Raw genomic sequence first — 15,210 nt, 5'->3', positions numbered from 1 at the left:
CCAATTCCTTTTTTTCTACATCTTATCCCCTCTCAAGCTCTGGTTGTCCAATCAGCTTGGTTTCATTTCTCAGAAAATGCTATATGATTTGTACTTGTATTTACTAACCTGATGTTGTCAATGGACTGTTTGTGCTAAACATTCCTGAATCTGCAAAGCCAAAACAAAAGTGAATATTATTTCAGAAAAGGAAAGGAAAAACAAAAGAATAACGTGTCATTATTTTTTTGGAAAAGAACAAGGAGAAAGAATTGGGTTGGAGACTCCCTGCTCCAATTTAACATGCCTTGTTAATTGCACGGCCCAACTTGGGAATGTGAGAATTTGCCCTGATTTTACCCTGATTCACCCCTACCAATTAAACATAAGGTCTAGCCAGTAAGGCTGATGCTAATTAGATGACTGTGCAACGAACAGCTGCATTTTCAATTAGTGGTTTCCATAACAATGAATTCCAGTTTGGACTTCAATTTCTGAATCTAAAACACACTAGGTATGAAATATTTACACAGAATATAACCTCTCAAGTGCAAGCTATTTTCAAATGATAGTTTTACTATGTGCCAAACTTAGAAGGAATGGCTGCTGAGGGGTGGGCAGCACTTGCGGCCTGTCGCGTGCTCTCTCCATGCCTGGGATGCGAAATTCCTTTTGGTGCAGCTAGCCACTGGGTCCTCCCCTGGTCAGCTGTTTTGGATGGCCGGATAAAGGCCTTCTGCACGTATTTCACTCAGCTCAGTCATCCCAAAGCAAAGCTGGTGTACTTTCAGGGCACTCCATTAGAGGGGGCTAAGTGCAAGTCTCTGCCCTAAGTGTGGGGCAAATGGGCCATAGAGCTTCCAGCAGCAGTCAAGGATGGACCCCATCAGTGGACCTGCATGTTGCCATGGTCCAAATCCCAGGCACGACCATGCTTAACCTTCATCCTTCCCACCAGGTGGCTGATAATAGATATACACCCAATGCCTGAGTCAAAACCTAACCTATATCTGTAATCAATAAAGTTGTGGCCAATTTTTAATTCCAGACTGTTGTCTTTTCATGTTTGTTCCATCACACCATTGCTATTCGCTTCACCCTTCAAAGTTGGGGGCTCTGCAAGTGGGTCCACAACTGATATTGTATATGTAATATCCTGTACTAATTCTTTTTTTTTACATTATTAGATGCAAACTATTAAATACTACTGGTGGCAGAATACCCAATGTTGAGTCCCAAATAACAAATGCCAAGTACTGAACAGTTTTCTAGTCCTGTAACTATGGAGATGGATTTGGGGGTTGTTAATTTGGGGTGGGAAAGCAAATAAATTGGGACACCAAATTTCCCTATTATATTATATTGTGGATATTCACCCCATTTGGAAACTTTCCCATTGTCTCTCACATCTTCAATGTACACAGTACCTGAATTTCACTTCTGACTCATCTTACTGCACCTCACAAATTCAGTCATTTCTTTGTTTTAAGTCAGCCTTGTTGTGGCTGTTGTAGGTAAATACTTCAGGACGAGGAGTGCTGCTGACTCTTATTGACACATAAAGACTTGTTGGCAGGAGCAGGGGTACTTTCGAGAAGATGCCACTGTTGAATCAGGAATCAATGGATGGTAGTTGAAATAATAGCACAATGCAATGTTTCAAAAGGAAATAATGATTACCTGTTATTTCTATGCTGTTCACATCAATGCTGAGAGTCTGCAGAAGATCACTTTTATTTCTTTCAATGCCCAATGCAAGTTCATTCTTTATAGTTACACCAGGCACCCATTGTAGAAAGGAAATGTTGAATAGTACCATAATGCTGCCATTTCTGTCAAAGAACAACAACAAAACAAAATTAAAGTCTGCGAAAAACTTTTTTGTTTAGATAAATTCCAATGTAATACATACTTTTTTAATATATGAAAACTGTTTATTTCATTGATACTTTGATAATTTTATTGTCTACTGTTCTTCTCACTGCTTTGATGATCAGTGGGGTCATGGAAGTTTAGGCAGTGGGCCAGAAATGGTGCAGATTTCAAACTCCAGATCAGGAGATAGTAAAAAAAATCATTGTCCCCCCCCTTAAAATGTCACCACACCAAAACTATATATAATCCTTGTTTATATAGTGCTATAATGAAAATGCAAGATCTGAAATAAGGGAGAGGAGATCTTGAAAAATATATTTTTGTAAGATCCTGTAAAATACATGGGTGTTGACTCTGAAAGCAAGGGGGGGAGGGTGAAAAGAGGCCTGTAAATGAATCTGGTGAATAAGTGGGTGTGCATTCGATCAGGCTAAACAAATTAAAAAGAAACTAGTGGCATATTTTAGCATATACCCTTCATAAGCAGGGAGAGTGAACATGACCTAAAATGCTTCCATCCTTTGCCGTTTAATCTGAGTATTGGGATTTTTGACAACATTAGTTTACCCAGTGGAAGTTTCTGCTTGGTTTCCTTCATTTTCTTTACTCTCAATATAGATGTCTCTACTTGTAGCAATATCTGGACTGGCGATGATGTGTGACTCTATAATAATGCTTACTGAAGTGAAGAAAGTTTTCTCGTGGTTAAAAATCAGCAGTGACCTTTCTTATTTCAAAGAATTCCTGCCAGTAGACTGTCACTGATACAGCTGTGCTTTGGGGTAAGAGGTGATTAATCCTATCATGGAGCAAAGCAGTGGCTACAGCAATGTAGTGAAAGATTCTTCCCTTTAATTTCTTAAATGATTCTAACAACCTCTAGGCCATGCTGAGTAAACAAAAGCTTTTGATGCTATCTTTGTGACTCATCTGATTTCCAGGGATGAAATAAGAAATCGGATTGCCCTGAAGGATAGGGCAAACACTTTTCTTAGGAAAGCTGCACAAGGACACACTCTTTGAATCAAAGTAACAATTGAAGTTGGTTGGCATGCAAACAATGTTGCCTAGGAAAATTTAGGGCAATCCTGGTAAGTTTAGGCCCTGAAATTCTGAAGTTGTGCTTCCTCCTTTATTGCCCTGCCCAGTTGTAAGGTTGTGGGGTTGGGGAGGACCTATTCACAGTAGCCTCTTAAGTTGTGAAATGGATTTCTCCAGTTGCACCTTGCACCAGCTTTCATAAGCAGGTGAAGATACACAATTTTTGCTCAGGCTTTTGGAGCAGGGTTTTTAGTTCAGTGGTTCTCTGACTTTTTTCTCTGGGCCACACTTTCAGAATAATTTTTTTTCTTGTGCCACACAGCATTGATAAGTAACAACTGCTGACGGTGCTTGATTTATAACACAGAACACAGCTGCTTGGTAATATGATTGTGGTACATCTAGAAAGTGTAAAACACTGCAGCTACATAAGAACATGTGTAATGGTTCTAGGGGTTGCTCATGCGTAAGTTGCCGCCACTCCTGGCTAGGTTACCTGGTTGAACCCTTTCTGTCTGGACAGCCTTTCACTTCGTGGCTGTCTCAGTCGCTGGCAGAATCCGTCAGTGGGCGTTTCTTGAACTTCTTCCAGCAAAGAAGTTCTTTGACGCCAAGTCTCCTCCTACTCTCCCTGCACGGAAGTCTTCTGCGCAGAGAGGGTGTGGGCAGGGGAGTACCCGTGCTCTCCCCGTGGTCTCCGGTGAAGAGTCCTGGAGCTTCCTCTCCGATTCCCCCATCTGCCCCCCTTCTCCACTGGTGTTACGCTGATTTCCTTCCCCAGCAGATGGGCTGCCTCTCTCCCTACTGGGACCCTCTCCGGAATCCCTCTGGAGCCTTCCCTCCGCCTCTAGCTCCGATGGCAGTTCCCTGACAACATGAATCATTCTCAAAATATAATACTGATTGTTCTTGAATCTTCCAACCACAATTGCCATCCACTCCACCACACAGTTTGAGAACCACTGTTTTAACCAATTCCACCTTCTCTGTGGTGTTGATGTGCTTGCTGCTTGTGCTGTATATTTACTGTGATTCTAAGGCACAATATTTTATGGCTTGTATCTAATGCAGCACATAGTAGCTATCCTGTGAGTGCAAGGATTTTTGCCTGAACAACAGGACTTTCCCAACTCTCCTCCTCCATCAGGTACCCTGCACCTTCTCTAAAGCTACTCTAGAGGGTTGGAGGAAATCCCAGAACAGATTTAGAGATGTGTGGTAAGGGGGAGGGGGGGCGGAAGTCCCATTGCACAAGCAGAAACCCTTGCGCTATTGGGAAGGTTACTTGGTGCTTCATAGGATTCAAGCCAATATTTTTACATTTTATCCAGCATGTCCTGGTACCCTTGGCAGAGGGGCAGAGAAAAAGAAAACAGTGGGTGGGTAAACTGAACCCCACATCCCAGAGAAAGCCAAAGCTTATAGGTGAAGTGGAGAGTGATTCATCAACATTCAGGAAGTGCTGATTAGGGATCATTTTTCAGTGTTGAGTTGAGCAACCATTGCCTGTGTATGCTTGAGTATACATGTTGGCACTTTATCAAATGTAATCGATATGTGGAGGTGTTCATGCAGCCTAAAGCTTCATCGACAATCAGAATTACAGTGGGGTTAGATGTTCAAAAGATCTTAATTGATACTGCTTTGGTTACTAAAAACATTTATGTTGTATTTGGTTTCTCAGATTGCAAGTCAAAAGGTTCTGGTTTTACTTAATTTGAGTATAACTTGACAGCAAATGTTATTAAACTTGGGAATGGTGATTCTGTGCTTCATTAACATTGTCAAAGGAACCAGCCAGCTGCTGTATTTAGCAAAGGGAAAATGTGTCTTATTTCTTGACAGATCTGCTGGAGAACTGATTAGAATGGCAGTCAGATATGCTATGAGAAAATGCACAGAGTAACAAAAATCTCGGAAAAATTAAAGAAACTTTCAGAAGAAATAAGCAACAGATGTTCTATGGCAGCATAGTTCCCTAGGCCTTGCTGGAAGTGTTATTATACAAGTCATGAAAGAAACTAAATAAACAAATCCAGGTCTTAGGACCCATTGCTAAATTTGGAAGGTGTTGGGAGAGCTAGCACGCTCCTCTCCACATCACCATTTCTGTCACCCTCACCTTGTGGAAGGTATTTGTATGATATGGGCAGAATCCTGTATCTGTGAGGTTCCATGTGCCTTATGGAATTATGTGAAAACTGAGGATTGTAAACCACATTGTGATGTGTGGGTAGGGCTCCATGGATACAGGAGACTGCTTGCTTCACACAAGAACTTCCACAAGTTCAGAGTTACAAAAATGAGGCAGGGTGGAGCTAGGATGCTTGTTTCTGCTACCCCATCTCAAACATTTAATACCACATCGTCTTTAGTGGGCTAAAGAGAAGCATGAAGAGGAATATAATATGCTGTATTATTATCAAAATAATTTAGCCTCCATTCCTGTACACATTTGCATATATTTCAATCTGTATGATTTGAGCAGTATTTAATGTACATAAAACTGCACCCCCCTCTTTTTTTGGGGGGGGGAAATACACCTCACCTGAATTGCAATATTTTACAGTCCTGGTAGTCATTTTGAAGTTCACTTGACTGAAATATATCATCCACCTAGATAGAAAAGGATGACATAAAATGTTTCAGCTATCTAGAGGGGGAAGGATGACAGGCAATTATGACAAAATATTTCAGTCAGTGCCTATATGCAAATTTATGAACTTTTGAGTGAGGTATAGCTCTGTTTAAAAGAAAAGGAAAAAAGTTCTGGAAGGTTCTGTGGGTGGAGAGAGAGAGAGAGAGAGAGAGAGAGAGAGAGAGAGAGAAAGACTGAGAATAGGATCTACAAGTACAACAAAGCTATATAGGACCAGGTCAGAATATTGTTCTTGACTAGGCATCAAGCTTCAAATTTTTCCAAACTCCTGGTGCTCGACAATTGCACATGTGTAAGCATGGAGGCTTCTAGACACAGACTTAATATTGTAATTGGATAAATCAGTTATCATAAATGGGTCATTGGGAACAGGGTTTTTATTTAAATCAAAATAAAATCAAATTTTCCACAGAAAGGGTAAATCTGGATTAAATGAAGAAAAAGTGTAAAAACACTCAAGGAAGATGCAGCGCCAGGGAGAGGTGTGGCATGGGGAGAATCCTGTGGCATAGATAGGGAGACCTGGAGTGCTGCATTTGATTCCTGGACATGAGATTTCCTATCCCTGCCTTAAACTAGGACACACTGCTAAACATCACCACTATTTGGCATTGGAACGCATTCAGATATTGATGCCAATGGCAGTTTTCATTCTGTGCTAAATAGCATCTTTCAGGGTATAGGGGTGCTTTTGTCCAGACCATAGCATCAGCTCCCTCCCTACAAGCCCATGGTGGCTACTTTAATGATAGAAAACAGCCACATAGTGCCATGTTCATGTACATCATTAGATAATAAACATCACATCAGTCGATTCCAATTAAGTTTCTTTTTCTCCCCTTCCTGCAGGCCTCAACCATGAATCTACTCTGGAGGGTCCCAAACTCTCTGAAGCAGATTAGAGGTGGGCTGCAGGGGGGAGAGGATGAAGGGTAAATTTCATTTCCACAAATGGCTACCACAACTGGATGTCTCTCACTACTGATATCTGCATGTAAATGGCAGAGAACTTAGATAGATTTAAAACTGAAAGACAATATAGAGGAACCTGTGAAAGCTAATCGATTGTAATTTGGTAAAGAATGTATTGGTTGATACTTACCATTTGCTGAACATCAAAGGCAAGAGCTTTAAAGGCTGTTGATGATTTATCTTGCAAAGCCGGACTGAAAGATGCTCCTGACAGTATGGTGAATTTGCCCTGTGCTGTAGTTCTGCTCACATCTGATATAATTAAAGGAGATATATACCAGCAAGGATACATTTCTCTCATTTTATTTAGAGCTGTCCTTTGCACTTTCTGTGAATTCCCAAATGGAACCACAACATCAAGGAGGAATGAGTGACAAACCTTATGTTATGCTTATAAGTTTCCTCACAATTTTGAAGTATATCTCTGACAATGGGTTTGGTGTAAATACCCAACCTTGCAGTGGTAGACCTTGGGATCTCAAATTTCAGCAGCTTTTGGGCAATGCCAATATTCTACACCCTTCACATGTCACATTCTGTTCGAAATAATAGTTGCAGTGTCCCCTGTGGCTCTGCTGAGGTTCAGCTACCACTGCAGTCAAACTCCCTTAAATCCACCTCTGCAACTGCAGCCTGGACATAATGCTTTCTGTTATATAGTTACACTTCTACTGCAGAGGAATGATGGAAATTTCCTGTAGCAACACACACACACACACACACACACACACACACACACACACACACACTGTGGTTGGCATCAGCTATGGAAGTTGTGTCACTTCTGTCTAAGGAAGGGACAATGGCTAGGCAGCCAATTTTATCCCATATAGGAAATCATGCTGAGGAAATTGAATACTTTCAGGGTATTATAAGAACTAAGGATTAATGCTATTTCCTTTGGGCATGAAATAGATACAATTCTCTGATGTACCACTTTGAAAGAGGCTGCTTTGATTTGACACAGATATGTCTGACCTTTTCTGTCAGAACTCATGTATTGCTTTGGTGAATGTAGAGAATACCTTCCTACAGTCATTTTGATCTTTCAGATTGGTAATCTTATAAAATAAAGTTCATTTCAGTCATTTGAGATCTAAAAATAGCACCTTAAATATTTAAATTATTTAATCCAGCCTAAGATTTTTTTTCCAGTTCTGAAAAACAGCAAGGTTTGAAAAGCAATCTCTTAAATAAATGCAATGTTCCTCGTGTTGCCCCTTTAAATGCAGCTTAATTTGTTCATGGATCAATGCCTCTGCTTCATGTTCCTGGTTGTCACTAGCAGATGCAAAGAGACTGACATCATGTGGTTGGGCACGACACCGTTAGTGAACTATGTTATATTTTTGATGTTGTGAGTTACCCTAAGCATGGTTTATTTTCAAAGGTGGCATACAAGTAAATGATGGTGATGATGATGACAGTGATAAATCTCGCATGAAAATATAACTTCTGGTGACAGTTCTGTGGCAAATTTAACATGTTCTCCAAATGTAACATGAGACTGGGACTCAAAGTGTTGAATTAAAAGGTAAAGGTAAAGGACCCCTGACAATTAAGTCCGATCACAGATGACTCTGGGGTTGCGGTGCTCATCTCACTTTACATGCCAAGGGAGCCAGCATTTGTCCACAGACAGTTTTTCCAGGTTATGTGGCCAGAATGACTAAGCCACTTCTGGTGCAATGGAACACCCGACACCAGAGCAGTGCATGGAAATGCCGTTTACCTTCCCTACCTATTTATCTACTTGCACTTTGACGTGCTTTCGAACTGCTAGGTAGGCATGAGCTGGGGCAGAGCAACAGGAGCTCACTCCATTGTGGGATTCGAACCAATGCGTCCCAACCAAGTGTTGAATTACTTATTGGTAAAATGTACCACAGGGGTACTGTCATATTAGAAACACTTAGCACTTTGCAGAATGTGGTGCCAAACATGCTTCAACAAAAGAACTTATTTTTTCTTCATCTATCTTTTCGTTCAATGCACTGTAACATTCCATTGATTTAAGCAAGTGCCCTATAGCTCATACAATCAATTCTCAAACTTGTAAATTAAAGGAATTCACACAAAAGGCTAAGTACAAAAGCAACTTTCATATCAACTTTAAAGTCACCCTGTTCTATTCTGTCATTAACTCAGTGAACATATGCTTTAGTATTTAAATTATGGTCTAAGGGTTCACTACTTTTATGTATAATGATTCTTTTTCAAAGCAGCAGTACATCTGCCTAGCATCAAACATGACAAATAATTAAAGTAACATGAGCAGTTGACTTCAGAACTCAAGGTTGAATCCTACCTCCTTACCTTGTTCAGCTGGTTTACTTTCAAACCACAAAAGTGTTAATAATCCAATGCAAATGCATAATGATACTGTAAACAGAGCAGCAAACAAAATTTCATAGCTGGTAAGAGGAATGCAGTTTTTCTTTGATCTTTTTATCAGGTTCATTTCAGGATGGAAAATGGTGACAAATTAAGGATTGCCACCCGATGCGTGTAAAAATAACAAGAACAATGATCTGCTTGAGCAGATATTTATATACCGATGGTGATTAGAAACTAATTGCAACTTTAATCTTCATTTACACTCAGTCATTTCAGCCCAGGTTTCTCTGTCATCCAGTGTAATGATATGTCCTCAAGAACATATACATAGTATGAAAATGTAACTCCTGTTTAGAAAGATAATATTTTTCAACATAACGTATGTAAACAAAACACCCAAGGTTATAAATGTTAATTGTCAACTTTACATCATTATTATTCCACCATTTATCTGTCACCAGTGAAATTAATGTGGCATTCTATATTGCTACTAGGCTAGAGGTATTGGAAGCCTTGTGTCAATTTACCTTTGCACCAACAAGATATGAAATCAAAGTTCTAAACTGCTAGAAACAGTGGCAGTCAGCTTGGAAAGGTCCATTCACATTCAAACCACTTATCTTCAAACCACACACACAATTGCCCAGGGTTTGCTGAAGAGATACCGTCACCTAACACGAGGTTTTTAAATGACCCTCCATTCCTGGATAAAGATAGGGATAAGTAAAACCATCATTTCCCCCCTGATTATGCTATTTTTGTATGAGTTCACCCATTAGTCTATCCCATCCCATTTCTACATGTGAAGTTCACATGGGCAGAGAAATCTGAATGGGGAGGGAATGCAGGCAGCTTTTCCCCCTTCTCCTTCATTCTGGGAGCTTTACAACAATTTCCTTTCCATTTAGTTCATCAGAGTGAGCCTGAGGCCACTGGGGCTGGGGTGTGGGAAGCATAAAAAATGACAAGTCATACCTTGAGTTACGAATGCTGCGGGTTGCGTGTTTTCAGGTTGTAGACCGCACCGAACCCGGAAGTACTAGAACCACAACAGAACCGCAGAAACACAAAATGACTTCACATGCATGCGCAGAAGCACCGAATTGCATCACGGGCATGCTCAGATGTGGTCCTTCAGACTGTGAACGCTGCGGGTTGCGAACGAGCCTCCAACACGGATCACATTTGCAATCCAAGGTATGACTGTATTGGGATTGAAATGGCCACATCTTTATTGTATTGGGATTGAAATGGCCACATGTTTATTGATTACAGATGTAAGTAGGCTTTGGCAGAGGTGTTGGGCATGCACCCCGAATCAATGAGCCCAACTGCTGGCTGATTACTTCACCAGGGTTGATTTTTACTTCAGCAGAGTTTAGAATCCCCCCCTGACACACATCAAATAGGGAGATCCCTCCATGGTCATGTGGGAAGTTCTATGGCACTTGCTGCAGCTTCTGGACCATATACAAGGGCAGACCCACATAAAGCTTGTTACGGTAATCAAGTAATGAGGTTTCCACTGTGGTCATACTGCTGTGGTGCAGGTACTGTTGCAGCTGGAGTACCAGTCAGAATTATTAAAAAGCACTTCTGGCCACAGAGGTCACTTGGGCCTTTAGTGACAGAGATTGGTTAAGGAATAAACCCAGAACAAGTAATTGACCCATCTCTTGGACACAGGAACCACCCACCCTCCAGACCTCCATTTTTCTGGGATTCAAGCTCAGTTTATTAACCCGCAGTATTAACACTACTGTATCTAGACCAAAACTCCCATCAACACCAGGTTGGAGAGAAATAGCTTTTAAAGGGAAAGCTCACATTTTATAATGCTATAATTCCTAATCCAAACCCTAGTGCATGTTCTTTCTTCCACTAAGGAAAGTGTGGCGGCCTACTCCATCTTCTTTTCTTCTCCAAAACTCTTGAGCTTCTGCAATCAAAGAAAGAGCCATATTAGAAATCAGAGGGAATTGTTCCATGTACATAAATTACTGTATTTTTCGCCCTATAGGACGCACTTTCCCCCCTCCAAAAATGAAGGGGAAATGTGTGTGCATCCTATGGGGCGAATGCAGGCTTTTGCTGAAGCCTGGAGAGCGAGAGGGGTCAGTGCACACCGACCCCTCTCACTCTCCAGGCTTCACGCAGCTCTCCGCAAGCCACAGGAGCCCGGCACCCGGCTCCCGCTGCTTGCGGAGAGTTGCCTGCATGCTGAAGCCTGGGCACACTGAGCTCAGTGCCTCCAGGCTTTGCGGACCTCTCCGCAAGCGGCGGGAGCCTGGCACTGGGCTCCCGCTGCTTGCGGAGAGTTGCCTGCATGCTGAAGCCTGGGCACACTGAGCTCAGCGCGTCCAGGCTTTGTGCACCTCTCAGCAAGCAGCGGGAGCTGGCGCTGGGCTCCCACGGCTTGCAGAGAGCTGCCTGTTCTTGGGGCTGGGGAGAGGGGAAGCTCGGGCTTTCCCCGCCCCAGCCCCGCAACTGGGGAAAATTCCCCCCCTTTATTTCCCCCCCAAAAAACTAGGTGCACCTTATGGGAGGGTGTGTCCTATAGGGCAAAAAATACGGTAATCTTTTAAGGGGAGATTGGAGGCCAAAATTTTCTTGCTTTAGAAAACTGTCCAAATGGCAAGATTTTGTTTGCAAAAGAATGCTGCCCTCTGTATAATTACATTAGCAGGGGTTGCTGTTATTTTTTATTACAGAAATTCAGCAGTAAGATGTAGTTCAATAAGACTGTCAGGACCATTACACAATGAAAAGTTGGGAGCTGCAAAGAATATGCAGGAGGGGGTGAGACATGTGAGGGTGAATTAGGCCTTGAGGAAAGGTGTCCTCTGAGTAAAAAACCTTATCAGAGGTCTTATACGTTGTGAAAATACACCCTCCAAGCTTCTATCACCCACATTATTTTAAATGGCAAAGCAGAAAGTTCCTCACACTGGAAAAAAATACTTTTACCGTAAATCTTTATTTTCATATTGATCATTGATATTGCTCCATCCAGCAATACTACTACTACACTGCTACTTCTAATAATTTATTTATACCCCACCCATCTGGGTGGGTTTCCCCAGCCACTCTGGGTGGCTCCCAACAGAATTAATGGTGATGGTGATGATGATAATTAATAATAATAATAATAATAATAATAATAATAATAATAATAATGCGACAAAACATCAGTCATTAAAAACTTCCCTAAACAAGGCTGCCTTCTAAAAGTCAGATAGTTGTTTATTTCCTTGACATCTGATGGGAGGGCATTCCACAGGGTGGGCACAACTACTGAGAAGGCCCTCTGCCTAATAGATATTCACACAACACAGTATATATTTTTTCCTTTGCTTCCCAGCATTGAAAGAAAATCATTTCCAATGTTCCATTCTAAGTCAAGGGAATCTCCATCCTACAGTAACTTCAAAAATAATGACAGTTATGGTAGAAACATGTTCCAGGGAATCCATCCTAATTCAGTTAAGACAAGCATACAGGTCCTGTTAGCTAGGGATGATGGGAACTGTAGTCCCAAACATCTGGAGGGCCAGAGTTTGCCTATGCCTGAGTTAAGAAATAAAAATAGTGGTAATGTTCAGCTTTTATCAGTGTTGAAATAATTTATATAAATATTCCATCAGGTATCCACAACAGGAGCAGGCTTTGATTAAGGCAATCCACAAAACTATGGGAAATTTCCCAGCATTACCACCCTCTTAAATTCAGTAGTTCACACAACAGGCTGACATAGAGCACATTTCAAGGGGGCCACTAGGGGGACATTGGAAGATGGCCGACAATACCATCTCTCCGACCCACACGGGGTAATTAAGAGGCTGTTATGGGAGTAGACAGCCTCCCTTGTTGCCCCAAGGAAATGGGGAACACTGCCCTTGCCTGCTATGCTCATAAATCACCCCCTAATTCAAAAGAAGGGGGTGAGGGCCCAAGACAGAATGCCCCCATGTGGACCTCGGCTCTCCTGGACGCTGTCTCTGATCGCGCACTAGCTGCAGCAATTTGGAATAATTAATTACAAAAGAAGCAAATGCACATATTTCAAGTGAAGAAGGGCAGTGAAGTCTGCTAATTTAAGTGACCTCTGTGAAAGAAGACGATGGGTTGGAGAAACAGGAATATTTTACGATGAAGATACACCAAAGGCTGCTTATGTTGAAAACGGGACTGAATGCGAGGGTGAACCTTTTTTTACTTTCCTTCTATGTGATTTACAAGAACCCCTCCTCATTAGAATCGTCAGTTGAACTGACCCAAGCAGGATGATTAAGGTCTGTGTGGAGATAAACTTTAACCAAAAGTATGCTTTATGGAGACTGAGAAGCAATAAGAGCTTTTGGAATGTCACAGCAATTAATTTGGCGTCGCCATCTTGCCAAAGGATTTATAGCCAAGAGAAGGAATGGATTTGTTTTCAGACTGCATTCCTGGTGAATCTCCTCAGAGGTTTTGAGAAAGGAAGCAGATTGGTGAAGATTAATGACGCTAAGACTGTTTTGATGTATGGAAGTGATGTTACATGGAAAATGTCTGGATATGGCTACTGGATAAAAAATAATAATATCCACGCAGGATTACAAACTGTCTAACCAGCTTGTGGAGACTATCAGAGGTCACAAAGAGAAAGGAAAAATATATGAAAATAACAACAAGAGATGTGGAAAAACAAGAAGAAAGGACTGGATAGTACTGTGAACATCATAAGGTTAGATTTGTGGACATTAAAACAGCAGTAAGAAGCAAGAAGTTGATTGGATCCCCTTCAGAATTTGAAATATGGGTACCCCCAACAAAAAATTAAAATTCGGCGGTGTAATTTGAAATTTATGTAATTTGGTTTGATTTGATGTGATTGGTCGGTTAATAAAAAAAAATTATTAAAAAAAGTAAAAAGACATAGAGCACATTTCAGTGCCTAAGAAGGAAATATAGTCTACCAGAAAAAACCCCAGTCATTATAATTTTGAAAAGGTTACTTCCATCAGTTCATGCAGGTTACAGGTTAGACATATTAAACCTCTCCCTTCCTTGGAATGAATAAATTTTAGAATACAACTTTGAGTGCCATCTGCAGTCTCCTGTGCTGTGCAGATCACAAACAGGAAGTTCAGGAATGGGCAGCACTTTATTTTGGTGATGTTTGTCCATCATTACTCTTCCTAAGAAGCTTCCAGTTTCTGATTTGAAATATTGTGATATTGTTAACTGTTTAGAGCAACCTCAACTTAATAAATAGTGCAAAACATAGTACCTGACAGCATTAAAATTTTTGTATATGTTCAAAACATCCACAGCTCAATGCTGAGCAGTCTGTGGTAAGGTGGGTTCATTTTCTCACATGTGGTGGGACTGCAAAAAAGTTAAACATTTTTGGGATTCTATTTTTGCAGAAATAAATAATAATAATAACAAGAACAGCAATAACTGCAATACCAGAATTGGCATTATTAAATGTGTATATGGGAACAAACCGAGTGTTGCTTGCTAACAAGAAACCAATTGGTTTTCTTCTCATGGTAGCTAGGATATTAACAGCCCAACACTGAAAAGCTCAAAAGTTCTTACTCTGGATCGTTGGTACAATAAAGTATGGGACATATCCTTGATAGAAAAGCTATCTAAGCAACTATACCTGGTGAAGGGACAGAATAAATACCTGAACTTACCTTTCATGTGAATGGACTCCTCTCCAATGATATCTGTTTTCTTCCATGTTGCCACCTACAAAATAAATGGTTATATTAATTTATCTTCCAGGTTATGTGCATGTTTATGTTCTTGTTTTCTCATACTATCTGTTTTGTCAGGAATTAATTGAAAACCTCAATAAACATTGTTTTTATTTTGTAATTTCTTTTTAGCGTTTCATAGGAGACAACCAGCCTCTGTGTTAACTACTGTTAAATGTCTGTTACATGCAGAAGGGCTGCCATCCTCTCAAGCACTGTTTTGTTAAGTGCTTTTCATAAACCTTGTCAGTGTCAAACTGGCCAGAAGTCTTGCTGGTTTCTTTTCTGAGAAATGTTTTACATATCTGAATCCCCACAGATTCATGTTTCGATGAAGTTTATGTTGGCTCAGCAGTATCTGCAGTTTCTTTGAGATTTACAGTCTCATTGTGCTGTTTTTATTTTCTCCTTTTAATCATGACTACACAAGCAAAAGAAGTTGCTGACACAGAATGGGAAAGCATAGTGTTTTTTTGTGTGTTTTTTTTAAGAAGAATCCCTTTAATTCCAGATCTATGTGAAAAGAAGCTAGTGCCTGACATATTGTTAATCCATCTGTGGGGAAATGATTTGGTTACATGCACAGGACTGCCCTCC

The 15,210-nt window shown here is 40.8% G+C and overlaps 1 protein-coding gene across 3 annotated transcripts in view; it reads right to left on the bottom strand.

Moving 5' to 3' along the window:
* Nucleotides 1-9,171, bottom strand: part of TMPRSS15 (transmembrane serine protease 15) — a 56,719-nt gene extending 47,548 nt beyond the window's left edge. For 2 of the 3 annotated variants that reach the window (XM_083734856.1, XM_083734857.1), the window contains exons 1-5: nucleotides 8,843-9,171; nucleotides 6,657-6,778; nucleotides 5,444-5,511; nucleotides 1,660-1,811; nucleotides 109-150 (exon numbers count right to left, since the gene is read on the bottom strand). In XM_083734856.1, the coding sequence (XP_083590982.1) occupies nucleotides 109-150; nucleotides 1,660-1,811; nucleotides 5,444-5,511; nucleotides 6,657-6,778; nucleotides 8,843-8,987 (529 nt within the window). In that variant the 5' untranslated portion in view covers nucleotides 8,988-9,171. Of the gene's footprint in view, nucleotides 1-108; nucleotides 151-1,659; nucleotides 1,812-5,443; nucleotides 5,512-6,656; nucleotides 6,779-8,842 lie in introns of those variants that run through there. The other variant, XM_083734858.1, reaches the window with a different exon arrangement.
* Between the last annotated feature and the right edge of the window lie 6,039 nt (nucleotides 9,172-15,210).

Source organism: Podarcis gaigeae, assembly GCF_964106915.1.
Source record: "Podarcis gaigeae genome assembly, chromosome: 4".
Classification (NCBI taxonomy): Eukaryota; Metazoa; Chordata; class Lepidosauria; order Squamata; family Lacertidae; genus Podarcis; species Podarcis gaigeae.
This window is presented reverse-complemented; position numbering and strand designations above follow the sequence as displayed.